The sequence below is a fragment of the Palaemon carinicauda genome, chromosome 19 (assembly GCF_036898095.1).
Source record: "Palaemon carinicauda isolate YSFRI2023 chromosome 19, ASM3689809v2, whole genome shotgun sequence".
NCBI classification, from domain to species: domain Eukaryota; kingdom Metazoa; phylum Arthropoda; class Malacostraca; order Decapoda; family Palaemonidae; genus Palaemon; species Palaemon carinicauda.
This window is the reverse complement of record NC_090743.1, coordinates 14,735,259-14,756,961: the sequence shown is the minus strand read 5'-3', so window position 1 is coordinate 14,756,961 and position 21,703 is coordinate 14,735,259. Positions and strand designations below refer to the sequence as shown.

Genomic DNA, 21,703 nt, shown 5'->3' with positions numbered 1-21,703 from the left:
ACAAGCAACTCCCTTCGACGAGCAAGCCCGCATCTACCTGGACCTCCGTAAGCAGGGATAAGTCCAGGATGGAGGCCTCCGTCCCGACGGCGATGCCCGTCCTATGCCCTAAGCCGCCGAAGTTGGACCATTCCAAGATGTTTCCTCCCTCCCCCGCGCGGCGACCTCTGTCACAGGCAGCGGAGTGTCCTACGGAGGAAATGGACGACAATGTAGTAGGTTCAGCAGCAGAAGTTTCGGCCTACAGGAGGGTAATAGGACTCATTAGGAGGCATCACAGACTTGACGAACCCGAGCCCTCTCCTGACGAAGTCTGGCTCTCGAGCCTCAGCAGGCTGGTTGATACCCCGGTGCAGCAGAGACCCTCGCTAGCCCTGCCTTTGGCTAGGGATGTTAGGTTGGGCAGGGCTCATGTGGACAAGATCGTGGCCAACCATGCAGAAGCCCCCAAGACCCAGAGCTCCTCCAAGCTTCTTCAAGGCCTAAAATCCCAGAGACGGTTTTACCTTCCTGAAGGGCATCGCGCAGGTCCCTGTACTGTGGAGCCTGCAGTCGCCATCCTGGGACAAGGAGCAGCTGAAGAGAGGGCTACTACCGCCCCGGTCTGTTTCTCCCCTTCAGAAGCTGCCATGATGGAGGAGATAGCCAAGGACCTGGTGAATGTTTCCTCGCAGCTGGATTGGTGGGCCTCCACGCTGGTAGGCTTCCAGTCTTCCTACGACCTCACTGTCCCGGAGAACCAGGCCTTACTGAAGGAGCTGATTAGCTCGGGAGGTAAAGCCCTTAAGTTCCTCTCATACCAATCCATCGCGCAGGCCGCCAATTGGGTTCTGCGGAAAAGGGACACGGTGCTCAACAAGCTCGTAAGGAGGCTCCCGGACAGAGAAGCGAGGTCCCTGAGGAGCCTACCCCTGTGGGACGACTCAGTTTTCCCCCTGAAGGCAGTGGAAGAGATGGTAGAGGTGGTCAGGAAGCTGAAGGATACGGGAGATTCCAGACCCCCTCCAGCGAGAAGACCTACTCATAGAAGGGCACCCTCCGACGCCTCCCTTCCTCCTCGCGCCTTACCTAGTCAACCCAGGAGAGACGCCCCTACTACGACCTGGTCTCAGTCTTCGCAGCCCTCCTGTAGAGGAACGTCTTCAGCATAGTCATCCTTCAGGCCTTCTTATGCGGCAGCCAGAAGAGGTCGTTCAGGCCGCGCCTCTAGAAGGAGATAGGGAGAGAGGCCCCCTACTCCTGCCGAAGCCTCAGGTGGGGGGATGCCTCAAACGTTCTTGGCAAGCATGGAGAGACCACGGAGCAGATCTGTGGACCGTAGCAGTCCTGAAAGAAAGGTACAGGTTGCCCTTCCTGGCGGACCCCCCACCTCTAATGCCAGATCAACAGGCAGAGTGGTTGGCACCCAAGGACCCCTTGAGAAGGACGGCCCTACAAGAGGAGGTCTCTGCGATGCTGGCGAAAGGGGCGATAGAACCAGTCAAGAACCTGGGCCCGGGGTTCTACAGCAGACTCTTCCTGGTGGAGAAAGCGACTGCAGGCTGGAGACCAGTCATAGACCTCTCAGCCCCCAACAAGCTCGTGTGCAAGACCGACTTCAAGATGGACACCCCGAAGTCGGTCCTAACGGCCTTGAGGGAGGGGGGGACTTCATGATGTCCATAGACCTCAAGGATGCATACTTCCAAATCCCTGTTCACCCCTCCAGCAGGAAGTACCTAAGGGTGAAATGGGGTACCCAAGCGTTGCAATTCAAGACCCTCTGCTTCGGTCTGTCCACAGCCCCTCAGGTCTTCACGAAGGTCTTCACAACAGTCTCAGCCTGGGCACACGAACAGGGCATCCGCCTGATTCAGTACCTGGACGACTGGTTGTTGCTTTCAGCCTCGGGAAGTACTGAGGGAGCAAGGCGCGAAGCTCCTGTGGTTCTGCAACGTCCTGGGTATCATCATCAACCTAGATAAGTCTCAACTGATACCCTCCACCAGGATGACCTACCTCGGAATGGTCCTGGACTCCCGGTTGGCGAGAGCTTTCCCTTCCGCAGAGAGACTAGACAACTTGGACCAGATCCTCCGGCCCTTCCTGTCGGACCAGCCCAGGAGAGCCAAGGACTGGCAAAGACTGATAGGCCACCTCGTGTCGGAGAAGCTAGTCCCCCAGGGGAGTTCAATGGAACCTGAAGGAGACCTGGAACCAGAGAGACTTCCCCCACAAGGTGGTCCCGGTTTTCCCGGAGACGAAGGAAGTCCTAGAGTGGTGGCTCGCCAGATCGAACACCGTCAAGGGAATGCCCTTCGCTGCCGACCCTCCAGAGATGCTTCTGTTCACGGACACATCCAAGGAGGGGTGGGGTGCCCATCTCCTCGGCAAGACAGCAAGAGGAAGTTGGGTGGACGAAGAGAAAAACCAGCACATAAACGTACTAGGATGATGGCAGTGTGAAGAGCGTGCCTAGAGTTCATCCATCGGCTCCGGGGAAACACCGTGGCACTGATGTGCGACACCACCACGATGGTGGCCTACATAAAGAAACAAGGAGGATTAAAATCGAAGGAGTTGTGCGTCCTCACGATAGGACTGCTAGAATGGGCCGAAGAGGAACAGATCAAGATCTCAGCAAGGTTCATTCCAGGGAAGAGAAACGTCCTGGCTGACGGCCTCAGCAGAATGGGTCGAGTGGTCCTTGCACCCGGAAGTGGCCAAGACCCTCACTCAGAAATGGGGCTCGCCAGTGTTGGACCTCTTCGCAACGAGACTGAACGCACAGCTCCCCGTGTTTTGTTCTCCTGTGCCAGATCCAGAAGCGGCATTTTAGGACGCCTTCCAGCACCCTTGGGACAACCTCGACGTTTATGCCTTCCCTCCCTTCGGGATGCTCAGTCAGGTCCTCAACAGGGTGAGGCGAGCGGACAACCTGTGGATGACTTTGGTAGCGCCCTGGTTGCCGGAGAGAGAGTGCTTCGCGGATCTAAAGGAACTGGCGCGCCTTCCACCAGGCCAGACCTTCTCCGGCAGCCCCACTTTCAAAGGTTCCACGAGAACCCTCGGTCCCTCCGCCTTCACGCGTGGAGGTTATCGTGCGTCTCCTGAGGAAGGAGGGATATTCTTCGAGAACGGCAGCAAGGATGTCAGGGTATCTGAGGCGTTCATCAGCAGCAGTATACCAGGCAAAGTGGGCCACATTCACTAAGTGGTGCATCTCGAGGAGCATCAAACCATTGAGGGCCTCCATTCCAGAGATAGCGGACTTCCTAGTCTATCTCAGGGACGAGGTAAACATGTCCATCCCAGCCATCAAAGGAGTCCGGGCTGCTCTGGGTTAAGCCTTCCTCCTGAAGGGCATCGACCTGGGTTCCTCCAGACATATCTCGATGCTCATCAGGAGCTTCGAACAATCGTGCCCCCCTCAAGCCGTTAGGGTGCCCCTGTGGGACGTGGCCAGAGTCCTGAAGATGCTGTCAGAACCTCCCTTCGAACTCCTAAAGGACATCTTGGACAAGGAACTCACCCTCAAGATAGTTTTCCTGTTAGCTCTGGCATCAGCAAAACGGGTAGGGGAGTTGCACGGACTGTCGTACGAGGTGTCACACTCTAAGGGTTGGCGTGAGGCTACCTTCAGGCTCGTACCATCCTTCGTGGCAAAGACTAAGAATCCAGCCATTAGCGATCCCAAGTTTGAAGGGTTCTCAGATGCTAATCTCAGTCAATTGACTGATTGCCAAAATTATCCCACATTTTTCCAATCACTCCCTGTAAGGATATAAAGTATGCTGTACTTTGTTTCTCAAGGGATAAATTGCCCCATGGTGGGTGGAAAAGATCTAGCAATTGATCTCTTTGCTTTCAAGAGTGACAAGATCAGGACTTTGATCCTCAGTCTCTGCGATTGATCTCTTCATGATCGGTGTAACGTTCCCATGCGCTTGCCAATCCATGCACCGGAAAGTTCCGACAAGCTCATGCGATCAAGAACAAGAAGAGGTGACCACCCTGCAACTATCATGTATGCGCAATTGGTGGTGGCAAGGGTAGCCACTGAGAGGTATAACATCAATAGGAAGTGTGTTCTCCGCACCATCGTGCGATTGACGGCAAGGTTCTTCAGCTTCAAGCGAGTGGTACTTTGTTTGCCTCTAGGGGCATGAAAGATGGATGCAATTCTGCTTCTGAAGAAAAATCAGATCGTCGAATGGGCCACTCTCTTACCTCTTGATAATACATTCTCGGTTCCATTCACTGTCTGCTCTGTCCATACTCTGTGTATTGTTGAGCCTTTTTATGTTCTAGAGCAGGCAAAACTGTCTGGAAAGATCAAAATGCAAATGATGGTCAAAATTATAAAAAATTTTATGCAACATGAATAAAGAATTACATGAACAACAGTGCCAGGAATTATCAAGATCAGGAGTAAGAAATTTAATAGACAAAATTTTTGTCCAACTAATTAAAATGCTACTTTTCATCTGCAAGTCAAATCCTCTTGTTGAAACACACACACCTACTCCTCAGGGAAGCTGTCTATGCCCAGGAGCAGCTTCAAGCAGCTATTTCTGCCCTGGAACCTCATGGTCCAGAGTGGGAGAAACTAGTGATTCCAAGTCTTATATGCTGGCCCATATGAGCCTTTGAGATGAGTTTCGGCCAAGATTTGATTATGTACACTGTCTTTCAGCTACTATTATCGTCAGCTAAGCCAGTTGGCCAGCCTTGACATCTAGTCATTCTGTAGGATCGAAGGTCTTTTTAGCATGTTCCTCAGTTTGTGCCAGACTCCCAGCTGTCCGCAACACCAGCTTTGAGTTCATTTCCATCTCTTCTCTGGATGCATTCAGAGAACTTCAAAATTTGTAATACTTGACAGATCAGATTGAGGTCTCCCAGCAATTGAAAGATTTACCCATAATTAGAACTTCTTTAGTTTCAGGGGATAGTCTATTTTATTGAACATAAGTTATGTATATATTGTACTTGAAAATTGTTAAAATAGCTTTGTTACTTTTGAATAAATGTATATTCCCTGTAGTGATATATTATTTATATTGTCCACCATAAATCCTGAGAGTAGCACTGATATATTATTTATATTGTCCACCATAAATCCTGAGAGTAGCACTAACTATACAGCTGCTGTAATACAAATCTAAGTACACATTATTGTGGTTAATATATAACACTTGCCAAATTTTACAATACTGAAAACTTTCTATTTTCCCCGCTATACAAACTCGAGCCCTTTAAAATAACCTATAACTTAAGTGCTGACAGAATGGCCATGAAATAATTAACAAGGTAGTTGTTTAACGGCATGTGGTGCAAAGGGGAAGCCCACCTATCATATAATAGTCACTTTTATTGTTAGGCCTAGGACTGAAAGGGTTGGTTAAGGTGGGAAATTTAATTCAAAGGACTCTGGTTTATATACCTAGGAAAAAATAGAAATTACTTTTGTCATTAGTTATACTTTGCTACTATGAACATACAAACCTTTCGTCTTAAAATAGGGTGACGTGCTCATTTTTGGGATTGAGTTGCTTAGAACCAAACTGGAAGGATTATTCTTTCCTGGACATGTCGTCCTTCCTGCTTTTGTATGGGAGCAAGGAAAGTGACTCCGACAACATCCTAACAGTTGTTAGGGCCTTGTCCAGTATCAATTTAAAAGGAAGTTAGTACTAGGAACTGGAAAATCTATCTTCCTAGCAGGGAGAAAGCATTGTCAGTGTCAAACTAGGCAAGAGGAATTTTTGGCAAAATACACCAGACCATTCTTCCCCTTGCCAGGAGTTCCTCCTGAGCCTGCAAGAAGGGTGTTCCCTTGTGTAAGTCACCAACATGTAACGATTGGAGCTGCTGCATCTCCTCGAAAGAATAAGAAGAGGTAAAATAGCCAGTCACTTTACCTTTTATGGCACGAAAACTAAATCCTGTGAGTGGTCTAGGAGTGTTGCACTAGTACTGAGCATCAATCTCAGGACCCAAGGAATAGGGGTCCAAAAGTCAGCCGGCATTGTCTGCAAGGTACAGAGGGGCAAAGATGGTTCGACAGGAAACCTGGAAGGCTACTGATTGGGATAGACTTACAAGTTCTTACTTGAGGTGGCAGAGGTACACTGATGTAAGTTGCATCTGCAAACAAACAGCGTCACTAAGCCAGGACACTTTCTTCTTGTTCTTACAGGATGAATGCAAAGGCTGAAACTCATGCGAGGTGTCGAGTCACCATCAGGTAGCACTGCAGTGCTCCGACATGACATCAAGTAACTTTCGTATCAACTTGAATGGAGATAGGATAAAAAAGTTCTCCTGTTGTTCAAGATCAACTGGTAATGGGTCTTCCCATGAAAACTGTGATATGACAGTGGCAGAACCTCCATCCATCAAAAACTTTGCATCTTGAAGAACTTGAAACTCTTAATCTCTTGCCCATGTAGAAAAGAGAGTGTCTTGAGGGAAAGATCCCTATGATTGCCTTCTTAGGGTAGCTGTAGGGATGTGAATGCCCTGAGGATGGTAACCATCCCAGCTTGGGACTTAGTCCCACGATAGGCAAGACTGCCCAGGCTATCACCGAGTATGGATCAATTCCCCAAGGAAGGAAGGATCCGCACAATACCAATACGAACCATTCCATCTCTGGACTTTCAAGTCCTAGGGTAGGCAAGACTTTTCAAAGCTCCCTTAGAGCGTGGGTTGTTCCCCCCGAATAGGAGGGATCCTAACACAACTTAAGTCTATGATCTCCCAAAAAGCACTTGCTCTGGAGACACTTTTTCTATAAAAGTAGGCTACGTGTGGGGTGAGTTAAGTCGTCCAAACAAAAACAGCGAACACTTACAGTAGTTATGCTTACTGTAATGATAGTAGTATATTACAATAATATACACTACAGTACCAGTGAACAGTATTACTAGGTAGGAACAACTATACTTTGATAGAAACCAAGTAAAAATGTTGGGCAGTACTTGATAGAAACCAAGTAAAAAAATTGGGCAGTACTTAGTGGGTTGATTACCTGAGTGTAGGCAATGGCAGTGAATTGTTAAGTTAGGAGTTATCCCACCCCATGGCAACAAGCATTTGCAATTTTTCGCGCCTGTCTCTATTACATAACCCTCTTGAAGTAAGAGGTTTGACCATCTGGATGAATCACATTTTAAAGGGTTGTTGTGTATACTGTATTGACTACAGCACCCTTCTTAGACACAATAGGTGCCACAGATTTGTGGCCATGGCCAGGGGAACTATTATTATCACCCTACTGTTCACAGAAATCCTGAACTTAGTAACGCGCCAGGTAGGACCAGAGTTAACATTTGAAGAGAGGAGTTACTGGACTTCTGAATGTTAACAAAGGAAGCTAGCAAAGTCAAGAGCTTATGAAGTACAGTAGATTTTTAACTCTCTCATTTATGAGTATGTGGTGTTTTCACTTAATAATCAATTTGGTATCAATCAAGTTATCATTTAAATCAAGAAATAGGATTTAGACCAGCTACAGTCAGGTATTTTAAATTGATTCGATAAACTATCTCGAGTCCCACATTTTAAACTGTATTTTGAGATGGTTTCTTAAAAGTGCAGTATTTTAGACCACATTTGTATACCTTAACCATGGTATATTACTTTTAATTAAATTTACCATATCTCTTTCCTTCACCGGTGTTGTACCTTAAGGAGTGTGGGAGTCGGCAATATGCACACCCGAGGAGATTCATAGAAATAAACAGAATTTTTCTAATAAAATATCTTATTTCTATCTAACCTGATGTTCATATACATGCCCACCTCCTCCCCAAAGCCTTGTAGTGTCTAGAGAATAGGGATAATTTAGACTTCAAAACTGAAGAGACAGAGACTGGCATGTAAGTCACTACTTACTGCTGGAATGCTTCTTCCTATACTAAGGATATGTATTTACTAAAGGGATAAAAATTCTAATTCTAAAGGTAAAGGTCGATTAAATCGAGCTTCTGGAGAAGAGGCAATATGAACATCAGGTGAGTATTGAAATAAATATTATCATCAAAATGATTAAACTCAAAGATTACAAACTTGTATCAGCAATATAAATTTACATACAATAAATTAAATAATCGGCGATGTACTGAGGGCACCATAGGTGACCTTCATATGGCGATGGATTACTGTAGTCCTATAGAAATGTATCCTCAAAAACCATGAGCAATATTCCTGCAGTAGGAAAAAAAATAAGTTATATAAATATGTTTTCATTTCAAAACCCTCTCCTAGTAAAAGAGATGAACTGACATATCTTAACATACTGTATCTAAATGTCAATGAGCCTCTTCTATAACTACAATGTCTCATAAGTCAACCATACATTTTAAACAATCATCATCTTCCTCAGCTATAGAGATGTGGTTTCTTTGGTGAAAGTAGTGTAGTTCTAAACAGAATAAAATCTGCATATTTCTCTTGAGTCCTGGGGAGGAATGAGTGCTCTTCATGAATGTATGCAGAACTTTACATTAACCGGTAGGTATGGTGATGGTCGTGTGATCCATAATGACTTGCCTTATCATGTTCTTAGCTGTGAGGTCCATTGGGAAGGTCTGTATAGGTCATCGAATCTTCAGGCAAAGCCACAGGCTTGAACTAAACTGAGTTTCTTCACCTCTCATGCCAGATGAACCTCTTGCTTAACTGATTATGGTTAATAATCTTGCTCATATGTGAAATTATGAAGCTTTATTATTGTTTGCATCCTCCTTTTATTTCTTGTTTGGTGATATTGTACATAAAAATTTTCTGAATTTATAAAGAAGGAAGTGAAATTTAGTATTCCTACTTAATGATTGGTAACTAATTTATATTCATATCTTGTTTGTTTACATGGAAGTATTTCTTAATTTTCAAGTACTGTACTGTAAATGCTTAGTCATAAGTAGCCTACTCTTTTGAGCTTAAAATTGACAAACAGATGGAGATCTACATATCTCTAAACAATAAACTTTGTTGTTGAAAAATATGAAAATAATGAGTTTACAATAATCAACTTACAAAAATGTAACTTAAAGGTATGGAAAAAGCCAACTTGTGCTTGAAAACTTTATGTATAGTTTAGCTACAATACAGAATATCCCTCTCTACGAGAAAAAATCCTAATTTTTTTTTACTATGTTTATGAGAAATATTAGGTTAATATAAACAAGCTGGCAATATCCAAGAGTACAATACTTTAACATTTGAAAGTGGTAAACTGATTTAATGAACTTGGGGATATAAAAAGGATAAAATGAAACCTCACTTTAAACCCTTTATGAAAAAAGTAGAGAACCGTTAATTAGAATACCATAGACACTAACTGAGAGGAGGATAAAAAATATTGAAAGGAATCTTAGATTATAAAATTACATCTCAAATCACAAAGGAAGAACAATAAGCCTATCTCACAAAATTTCAAAATATAATTCATGTTAGATGTTGTATGAGAAGATACAAATTTAAAATAATCAACTTGTGGCTCTTGTATAACATTTTAAATTATTCTTATTCTTTTAGAACAATAAATATCAAGCTCTAAATTTTCTCCAAATTTTTTTTCAATATCCTAACTGAAATGAAATTTTATTTTAACTATCTTCATCTTACAAATAATATTGTCAACATAGCAAACTGCAGAAAAAAAAATATAGTATATAAATATTTAAAGGTAAAAGACCTGGGGTTGTTTACTATCTCTGATTTGAAAAACTATTTAATAATTTATATTCTAACACTATAAAGTGGTAACTTTCTAACTGGAATATAAACACAGGAGAACAGACTGACAACATTCTTTTAGAACTTGCATCAAAAGCAATAATATGCTTTAGTAATACATCTATTACAAACAATAATTGGGTTATATCTGCAAGAAATGGTATACTGTACATTTAGTAATTGGGTTGTGGCACACATCAATTATATACGAGCAAGATATAAACATGTTCATTTGCAATTGAGCTCATCTTACTTCTCTGTGACATCCAGTCAGTACATAAGTTAATCCAAGATTTTATAATAGTTTTGATTTGCAAAAAGCTATAACTAGATTGTTATGGTTCCAAAAAGATTGCTCTTCATTGTTTTGACAGCTGGATAAAATTATTACATTATTTGACCTGACAACCACTATGTATCTTACTTGCATTACCTAACCCTGGCCACTAACATAAGGCAAAAAAAGGCCAAAAACAATCCTGAAAAAAACAAAAAAACTAAACTAAAATGTAAAATTCAACTTCTTAGATTATTCCTGGTAAACTGATAAAACATTAAATAGATTGTATACACTTATTATCAATTACCTCACTCGACAGATAATAAATTTGAAACTTTCCATAAAAACTATGAAATAAGTATGGATCACATCTTAAAACCTTTTCAGGTCACAGCGCTAAATCATTACTGTTAAGTTATAATACATGTTTTAGGCATCAAAGGGTAAAATGAGCATATTCTTACAGTCTATCTTTGAGCCAGTAATTTCAGTTCTATCAATATCTAATTTTTTGGAAAGGTTCAACAAAGACAAACAACGATATGCACATTTAGTCATAACTTCTAATTTATATTTTAAAAAGGTTAAACTGTAGATTAGGAGAACCAAAACATATATCAATAGGTCATATTTACGGTAGATCTAAAACAGTTTTGTTTCAAAGACATTGACAACTGTTAATTTCAAGGTAAGATTATACTTAATTAAATATTTACACACAGTAAGGCCTCACTGTCTATTGTTAATCAATGGATCAAGATTCCATATAATATGGCCATATTACACAATGAAAATCTGCTGAGGTATGTTGGTGCTGGGTCGAAAATTAAAAAAAAATAGTTTGGCAATCAACTCCTATAAAGCTCATTACAACATTAAACATTTACGTGGAATTTGCTGACTGGATTTACTAAATTCATAATACATTCTCCAAAGTTTGATAGAAAGTTGCCCTTTCCTTTTTCCATATGTTAGAGCGTATTTTATTTGTAGTTACACATAAATACAATCTCCCAACTTCAGGCTAATAAATTTAATAAACACTTTCCATAAAACAAAAATACAACAGAATATTCCTCTGCCCTGCTAATGTCTTCAATTTTTAATGCTCGTGTAACTAGCCTTAGTATTCACACAAGTTTCTTATCAATCTCGAAGCCGAAATATGGAGGAAAATACAGAATACAGGCATATACTCTAAGCTCTAAATTCTCTCTATTCTGCAATTAATTACACGAGTTTGGAACAATCAAATTCTAGTGACAGCAGTTATTCAAATGAAAAAAAATTATGCCTAAAATTTAAAATTATTAAGTGAAACTTTCAAAGCCATGAGGAAAAACTTAATGGCACATCTTTGGTTATAATAAAAATCTAAAGTTTAAAAGCCTAAAAAGAGAGAGAGCCAGTCTTTAACAAAAATTTCAAGGCTATATTTCATAGATATATTCTCCTAAATACAACACAGTAACTTTGCTTAATTCCTTCTTTCACAGTTATACTGCATGTATGATTTTGAATATTTTCAAAGAAAAAGACCCAAATCAGGACATATCATCGAAGTTTGTGTCATATTAACTACAGTACACTATACCATTTGGCACTTGGACATGAGAGAGTACCACATCATAATATTCTTAACATCGGACATTTTTGCAAATACAACTCTGATTGTCCTATATTAGAAAGATAAGGCGTTTAATGGAGTACTTGTTGGAGGGGAAGATCACTGTAAACTTGCCTTAAAGTATTATCTCTTGTATTGGGCTAAAAGAAGCTGTAACTTAAAAACATTTGTATAAAAGGCAGTTAGCAAAATTTGAAACACTGCAATACAGTAACAGGGAACAATATAATAATTTAAGGGGAGTATAAAATAATCACTGCAGTTCTTTAAGGGGCCCGGCTGGTATGCCAATACAGTATATAGAGGTATAAGATGAAAAATGCAAAATCCTGAAAAAATTAACTGACCTTTGTATGGCAATGGAGAATGCGTATACCAAATATTTCATAGTTACAGGGTAATTAGTAAAAGTAACTCGATAACCAAAAAACATTGATCCCTACAAGAAAATGCAGTATTTCTTCTGTATTGTAAATTTTGATAATTATTACATTTTAATGTAAAACAAATTGTGAGCAATGGTATCTATATAGATTCCATGAGTCAGAAGACAGGAAGTTATGATTACACCCTTCAGTACTAGCACAATCGTCAGAGATAGTACACGTTTGAGTGACCTTTGACATTCACTCGCTTTTACGTCTTTCTTGGTTTCGGCAAAAATTTTATCACGCCAACGAGGAAGATACAATTTCAACATCTCGCTAACATAAGGAAGAAGAAAATTTGCTCTAATAAGAGTTTAGAAATGGGTAATAGCAGCGATATTAGCAGAGTTAGTGAAGGAGAGAGTGCTGTGGATGAAGGAGCGACCATCTCGCCTAACCAGGAGCCTAACGAAGCAAGATTTTGAGCAAAGGGATCTTCATTTATGATTAAATTATGAATAAAAATTTTTTGGTTTATTAATATCCAAAAAGGAACATAAAATTTAAAAATAATCATGATTTATTAATATTGTCTTTGTAAAAATACAAAGAAAAACTTTGAACACCCATATCTCAAAACTATACTTATTGACCTTCAAATTCTATCTTCTCCGTTAGTTTTAATAATATAGCACTGGAATTTGGTATAAACTTAAGAGCCCTTTTTTCCATTTTTTTTTCTCATTTTCTCACCTTTTTTTCCCCTGATTTATAGAGTTTATTTTTTACCATAATAAAAAATTCATATCTAGCCAAAAAAATGACTTTTAGAAAAAAAAAAACTATTTGATTGGCGGTCTACATCAGGTCTATATAGGGTAGTAATCCCAGGTCTTAATATTAAGCATCATGGGAGAAGATAGAATTTTAAAAAAACTTGCTTCCAGAATAAATCGCCCTGGCGTCGCAGTCAGAGGCAAAAATCCTATGCAGTTTGGAGATGTCCTTAGTCACCTTATTAAGTGGTATGAATGTCAAAGTTCTGTCCTTAAAAAACGGCATTGGTCGGCCGGTCCCCTTAATGCATATAATTAAAGACTGATGAAAACCATTTCAGTCTAATCTCTCTACGGTATAAACAGGTTGCATTGTTCTGACAATACAGATGGCTTATCCTGTCTAATCCAGTTCAAACTTTAAACAATGAAACTGTCATACACCCATTGCATGAACAAGAAAATTTTCCAAAATAAAGTAACATAAATGTCCTATTCAAAACATACATGGTACTGACAAAATACTAAGTTTTAAAATATTCTTGTAGTACAATAACCTATTGCATAACTGCTAAGTGAAACACACTAATGACCAATAAACAACTACACAAATACCTGTGATGATCTGGTCACAGATAACCAAATAATTCATAGAGGGGTCTCTTTCGTTAATTTCCTTATCTTCCTGGAAATGTGCCTCTGCTATTTGATGTAAATTTGAATATTTATATGCCTTTTTAATTATTTATAAAAGAAAACTACCTCTTACATTAATGTACATGGTAATGCAAGCCATTGGAAAGAACAGGACTCCCAAATTATCTATTTGGTAATATTCTTTTTCTTTTATTTACCTGTCAAAGATAATTTGAACTTTCAGAGTGATATAAACACCACTTGTAGTTTGTATGACTAGTAACATATGACATATTTCCTTAAAATACCAGCGAAAGGAAGGTAAAATTACTTTTGCAATTCATCAAACAACAGTTTCACTTTTCCAATGACACTTCCAAACAAAACACATCCCAGATATGATTTGTACAAAAGTATCTGTCACTAACACTTAAAGACATGAAAAAATACCTATACCATATAAAATATACAACAATTCTGAAAGTTTTTGAGCTGACTATTATATGTGATATTTTCTTATTGCAAACTGTAATATTTGCAATCTGCCCCCTTAAATCTACAAAGCACAATAAAGCATATCAAATACAAACTAAAATGTATGAGCTCATCATAGGAGAGGTAGCATGCAATGTATTTATACTTTTTATATAATGAGGTGATTAAACATATACTGGGATACAATAATGAAAAAACTAATACAAGCTATCTTTAAGCATCATTTCATTAATATAATATATGATTGATGCATATATATTATATATACTAAGTGGGCTTTCAGGTAAAGCTTACAAGCATAGATTTGTAAAGAGCATTGTTACAGTCACATTCAAAAGTAACGAACTCTACTGAATTTAAGGGCCATCACAACAAGCATGCTCAGAAAATTTATTATAGTGATCCAAACTAACAGCACCTGTCAACATTCCCATGAAGTACTGTACTCAAAGAAATCCTTTGCAAAATATATAAAAAACTACATAAGTCACCCTTTATTTTAGCACGCTAGAGGTTTTGATTTTATTTAAAAAAAACATTGCACCCTAAAGTTACCTGTGGAACAAAATATGATTATTCACATCTGCTGAATTTTTTTTTTAAATTAAACTTGCTAATAATACTGGTGGGCTGTTGGTCCAAAGTAATCATATGAACAGTATTCCTTGATAACCTCAGTAAAGTAATCATGAGCAAAAAAAAAAAAAATCACACAAAGTTCCAAATAACAGTGAGTGTTTATGCTAAAAAATGACAGCAATTGTACATCATATCACATAGTCGTTATTGAATAACATTTTTATATCTGCTCCTCTCTTTATGAGGCTTAATATGAAATGAGTTCTCTTTATTCTGTCTCGTGCACTTTCTGCCTGAACTATTACCGTATAGGAACTAGGTCATTGTGTATACCTCTTTCCATGGTAGCTTGAGCCTATAAAACTAGATCATCAGACTGCCCTCACCTTGACTGTTCTCGCCCATATGTCTGATACTTAGCCATTTATGACAGTTTTGTTTTCTCAACTATTACTTGCCCCCTTTCTCTCCCAGAGGCAAGGCTCCAAGTCAGACTGCTAACCTTGTTTTAAAAAGATCAGAGAATTGTATGCTTTTGAAACCAAGTCACATGATTCGGTAGCAATATTATGCTGATCAGAGAATCGTATGCTTTTGAAGCATAGTTACATGATTCAGCAGCAACATAACAGCAATAAAAGGAGGGAGAGTGCAACCATTCCTACACGACAGAGATCTTCCAGCTCCACTGTAACATACCCTGTAACTTCCCTCGCCAGAATGAACTCGTAATTCCAAGTTTCCACACCCGTGATTGCTACAAGATTTCTGAAAACCACTGGGAAACAGCAACGACTTCCCAAGTCTTCGGGACGATTACAGAAAGCAGTGGAGTGACAATTTTTTCTTCAAAGGACTTTCACTTTGAGGACACAAAAGACTGTTCCCCCTGCCGAAAAGGTGGATTGATATCCAAGAACTTTCTCCTGATTTGTGCATTATCCCTGTACTAATTCCAAGAGGTTCTGGAAGTTTCATCTATTTTCAAGCACACAAACTGAAAAATATCAGATCCTCTCTCCTAACTTTAGGGAAGAACCTGTCATTAGCACTAGTCCTGAAGATAAGGAGGCTGATACAACAGACAACCCTAGCTGCTCAGCAGTCTACCCATGGTAGTTTACACACAGGTCCCTGGACAATTTTAACCATAGCTAACTTTATCCATAGTCCTGCGGTAGTTATTCTATACAAGCTGTGTTGTGAGCCTTTCTCCCTCAGGGTACCAGTAGTATCTCGTCTAAGGTAACAGTTGTGACAAAATCGATGAGAAATAGAATGCCTGGCAATTCCCTTCCTTGTTTCCCATTTTGGGTTAAAGTAGTCCCTCAGTTATCTTCTAGATCGGACGCTTAGATGCAAGCGAACCTCACAACCAAGCAACATAGTCTGGGAAGATTGAATTGAATTGAATATAGGATTTAGGCATTAAGCCAAGCACTGGGGCATCAAAGGCCATTCAGCGCTATATAACGAAAATCATTCAATCATATCTGTACACTCACACCATTTAGTATCATTTTAACCTTTAATACAAATTGTAACACTTTCATACAAAAAAATCTAGTTGTGAAATAAATAGGGATTAAAAGGGTAAAATAAATAAATAAATTAATAAAATCAATTATAGCTCGTAATATAACCCAATACTTTGTATGAATTTTCTCAAGTTCAGGGTATTAGTTTTCATATTAGTCTGGGAAGATGAATAGTGTGTGTGCTCCCATTTCTTATATAGATACACATTCAGACAATATCCTTATAGATGTAGGTTATTCCATGATTGCCGACTAGTTTCCTGGTGAGGACCTAACCTAAACACATTTGAAATCTCAATGCTCAGGTGGTTGGAAAGTTGATGGGAGTTTTCATTTTCACTCTTCTCCCAGACCAAATTGCATTAACATTTCCTGGGTTAGTAATCATTGACAATTTTAGAAGATGTTTTTATATTGAACAGGCTGACATGTCTTTTTTATAGTTTATACAGGAAAAATCTTATTTTATTGTTTTTACTGTTCTTAAAATATTTATTTTAATTGTTCATTACTTCTCATATGGTTTACTTATTTCCTTTTGTCACTGGGATATTTTTCCCTGTTGGAGCCCTTGGGCTTATAGCATTCTGCTTTTCCAACTGGGATTGTAGCTTAACTAGTAATAATAATACTAAAAATATAGGTTTTCAGCCTGCTTCTTTCATATCTAAAGTGGTGCTTCAACTTTATGACCTTTTTTTGGATTTCTGTACTTATGGGACACATTTAAGTAAAAAATAATATTTTGTACATATCAGAATACTTCAGTTAGCATACATACCATACTGGTAGTTGACTAGTCTAAACTTTTAAGTACTGGTTCTTTGTATACCTCGGTGATTATCCAATCCTCTCCAGCCTCTAACGACTAAGATATGTACTCAGTAACTCTGATTCCAGCAAGTTGATAAATTTATTAAGTCAGTACGGATCTGACTAGTAAACAATCTTCTATTGAGAGTTCACAATAAATACCACTGTAAATATCCAGTCAGTCAGTCTTGTACAGTGTGCCATACGCTACACTCGCAAGTGAGAAATGTAGAAAACTATGAATTTTTTAATCAATTTTGTGTATTACCATAAACAGTATACTCACATACTATGATACACTTCAAATTTGGTTTCTAAAACATAATTAAATAATGTATCCCGCATATCGAACGAGTTTCATTTACTAGGTATTACTAGCAAAGCATACCACTAAGCTGGTCATTTTCTTTCATCACCCTCACTATCCTAGCTCCAATCAAAAACAAGCAATGATATTTTGATTCACAATGAAGTTCCATAATGCTGGTTCATAAGGCTCCAGATAAGTTATGAAGGCATGCTGCAGAATGTTCTCTTGTGAAAGTATTTCTAGTCAACATTTTATGCAAACACAAATAAAGAATTCTTAATATAAATATAAAATAATATTAAGAAATAAAACCAAGTCATGTATAACATCGTGAGATATGGACATAGCTATAAATCAAAAATAGCCTAGGAAATTTTAATATTAATGTTAAACTCTAAATAAAAAAGGATGGGATGCCTCAGTTAATAGGTAAACATAATCTGCTTAAAAGCAAACTACTAGAGCCAAAGGACAACACTAAGAATAAAGCATTACTTTACCAAGGGAAGAATTGCAGACAATTTGTTTACATTTTATATTACTGTAAATCTCTCACATTGCACATTTCAAGACAATATGAAAGTATGGGTAGTACAGAAAAGACATCCAATAGAAAAAGTCACTGAGCATCACATCTCTCAAAATTCTTTTCGTAGCTTTAATTCTAACATGAAATGGTAGTGTCAAATCTATATATATTTGTTTAAAGTAACTTCATTGGGAGATAATAAAAGAAAATTAGATTTGTCTTATGACTATAAAAGATAGAAAAAGTGTACTGGATCAACTTCATCATCAATGCTGCTACCATAATTATTACAAAGACCTAATATTTCAAAGATTCAGACAGTAAACCCTCTTTGTTTAAATCTTTGCTATATACTGTAATTCTTTTTCACTATATCAACATTTGCTGATTATATAGTCATGAATATCAATAATTTATTTTTTTCAGTAATTATCATTCTTTCAAACACACGAGTCTTTCTACAAGTAAATGGGTTAGTGATGTAAAGTACAATGCTGATCAGTATAATTCTTAGATATTCTTATAACTCCAAAGTAGGCATTTTTTAAATTGCTGTAGTTTTTTAGTATACTAATAATGTAAATCTGAATAATGAAATGAGAAATCTAATCCTCTTTAAACTAAATTGCTAAGAGGCCATCTACACCGTAAACATAGAGGGGAACAAGCTCAGCTCAAAACTCTTCTATTAAAATGAATATAAAACACATTCCAGGACTGAGACAAAACATACCCGAATAATCTTGATGGCAAAACGATCAAGCACAGATCCGGTATACAGTACTAATAACACTTGCAACCTAAACATAACAGCACAATTAAAACCTAAATCTTAATGCTCACTCAAGAGTTAAGGTGAAGTTCTGGGAGGGGAAGGTATAGGGAATGGAGAATAATTTCCTCATGCTTCTGTGATATTACCAATGCGACCAAAAGGTAATGTTCATCAAAATAATACAAATTCCTTATACACTATATTGTCATTCTCTTTAGTCTCTTTCCATCTAGCTTTGTAACTCCAGCTTTTCTATGCTCTAATAGACAAGCTCTATTAGTTTTGAGATGTGACCCACTAGTCTTGTAAAATCTTTATAACAAATAAAATTAAGATATCTGCCATTTCAGCCAAGTTGGAATTCTTTTCAAGATACGTAAAGTTCTTCATAACTGATTCTTATTAACTGTATAATTTCTTATACTTTACATTTGGTATTTTTCAAGATACTTTGGAGAAACAGCCCACCACAACTCATAACAGTACTCTTTTATACCAACTGCTACTCATAGCTAGCTATTTTTCATTCTCTTCTTTAGTAACCCACCTCATATAAAAAGACAATTTATATGGTGCTGCTTATGAAATACTTCACTCACTGGTGCAAGTTTATACTGTCCCTTGATGTTCATTCTTATGCACAACGTATGCCAAGTTAAGTCTGGATTTATACAAATTGTTTCTTTGGTATTGCACTTGTTTGCTTTCTTAGGAGTAATAGTTTTTTTAATATGAAATCCACAAGAAGTGAGTAGAAACTAGCACCCATGATACCACTTGTGAATACGTTTTGCATAAACATCAATATTCCATGTAGACAACAAATACCAAGGGGACTGAAAACTAATACCGTAAAAAATATATTAAGGAAAATTAATAAGTGAAAATTATATATTTCTAATACACTAGTGTATCAACTTAAAAGGCCTAATCCTTCTTATTGCAATTATTTTGGTTAAAGCTCAAATGTTGAAGAGAACAATTTTGAGGTACAGCTAGATTGCACCTCACCAACTCGCATGCTGTAATGATGGCAAAATTACCACAAGGTTACATTAAGCTTTAGTTAACAGGACTAGAACACCTCTACATCAGTAATAGTCAGCTGAACGTATGATCTACACCAGCAAGGGTTTTCTAAATTAAGTAACCAAAGAAAGAAATTATATACACAGGGAAAAGTACTTGAAAATTTTCTGGTAGGTCATATGAAAATAATTAACAAATACCCAACATGTAAGTAGCAAATTGTAAGTAAAAATGATTAACAATACAAGAATAAATACATAAAGCAGATGTAACTTTGATAACCCCATGAAATAGCTAGTTCTGGTATCAAAACTTTTAATTTCAACAGACAGACACTTAAATAAAGCAAGTCTACAGCAACACCAAATTAAAAGAATTATCAATAAAGGCCTCTAGAATTCATACCTAAATACTGTATGACTTAATACCAGTAGATGCATAATATCTCTAAACTGGATAAAAAAAGCAATTCATCAAACGTCTTTAAAAATATCTCAGATCCAATAGTAATCATGGATGCTTTGAAAATTACTATGACAGTCAATCAAGGATATTGCATTCTTTTCTGAAGAGAAAAGATATGATATATGACAAAAAGGCCTCTTAATATGTTAAAAGTAATAACCCTCTTAATATGTAAAAACAAGTGTCCACCATTTCTGCCAGTAATACTGTCTTAAAATATTAGGCTTTAATACTGTTTACATACACAAATACCTTTCAAGACTAAAATTTTAAATAAAAATTTTCTTACCTTAGGACAATTGCAATAGCAACCACAATGAATCATATGCAAGTACTTTGTTGTAACACCTTAAAGCATCTCAGATTTCTCACTTTGTGAAACTTCCTTCAAACTTCATATTTTAATCACACGAAATAGTTACATGAGGGGCTCAACATAATTGCCAGGGAAAAGCCCAGTGACCCCATTCATGACACCCTCCCACCATCCATCATCATTCTTCTTAAGGACATAAATGACAGCATTTTCAGAGAATGTGAGCTCATCTTCTTTATCAGCAGCATAATCATACACAGCAATAACTGAAAAAAATAACAAATTTTAGAGGGTTCTTATGACTACCAAACCTGTAACATGTACAAAACATAATACAATTACCGAGTGTATGCTCTTATAATTAAGAGAAAAAAAATGGGTACATGGAAAATAAAATCAATTTTGGAAATTTCTAAATTCCTACTCTGCCAAATATCTAGGCAACCATACCTTTCAACCTTTTCCCTTACTCTCCAAACCTCCCGTCCAATGTGTGTAGGTATTCATGCTCAACAATTCATGGTGTAAAAGAGTCAGCGTTGCTATTTAAACTGTATGGCAGTTTCACTTATTTTTTATCAAAGCATAAAAAAAACTATTCAAAAATTTTACACTAGATCTAACAAAAAAAATTATTACATGAGAGAACATGTGATATGACATAAAACTGATAATTGCTTTGTGTTAATATTGCAAAAAAATGCTAGCTTTAAGATTGCTCCTATGACAATTGATAATCGATGAAAATGTATAAAACATTACTTATTACCTATGTGGATACAATTGATAATCTATGAAAAAGTATAAATATTACAGTACTTAATTTCTATGTGGATACAAACTTTCCCCTTGATAGGAGTATGATTTCAGTGCAATTGCAAAATCGGTAGTTAAAATTTATAAAGAGGCGTTTCTAGTTTACCAACAGTTCTACTTGTATAAGCGGATGAGCAACATGGTGGAGTAATGAGAGCTTTGGGTCTGGAGGAAATGCACCCCCTAAATCTCGATGAAGTCACTGGCAGCAGGGTGATGGATTGGGTTCAAGGAGAAGGACAAACTGTCACTTCGGCTTTTACTCCTGATGCCTGGTGGCTGATCTAACCAGAATTAGTATGGACCGGCAGGGGTCACTTGCCTTAGTTAGATAGGCACTGCACATCACAATGAACTGGCTATCCTTTGATGTATCTAGCCAATGAATCCTCTATGGATTTAGTCAGTCTTGGAAAGAGAAGATGACAGAATGGCCCCCAGTCCCGGGCGTAGCGGGTTGCTAAGAATTTCCTGGTTTATAAATACTAAAGAAAAATTGAAAATAGGTAATTGGAATGTTAGAAACATGAATCAGATTGGGAAATTACAGCATGTGGAGAGTTAATTTATGAAATATAGTTTGGATATCTTGGCCTTAAGTGAAACACATTGTATGGGGATTGGT

At 38.0% G+C, this 21,703-nt stretch overlaps 1 protein-coding gene across 2 annotated transcripts in view; it reads right to left on the bottom strand.

Annotated features, from left to right (window-relative positions):
* Window positions 1–16,306: 16,306 nt before the first annotated feature.
* Abi (tyrosine kinase Abl) overlaps window positions 16,307–21,703 on the bottom strand; it is a 106,602-nt gene continuing 101,205 nt past the window's right edge. For both annotated transcript variants that reach the window (XM_068393184.1, XM_068393185.1), the window contains one exon: window positions 16,307–20,528. In XM_068393184.1, the coding sequence (XP_068249285.1) occupies window positions 20,365–20,528 (164 nt within the window). In that variant the 3' untranslated portion in view covers window positions 16,307–20,364. The remainder of the gene's footprint in view (window positions 20,529–21,703) is intronic.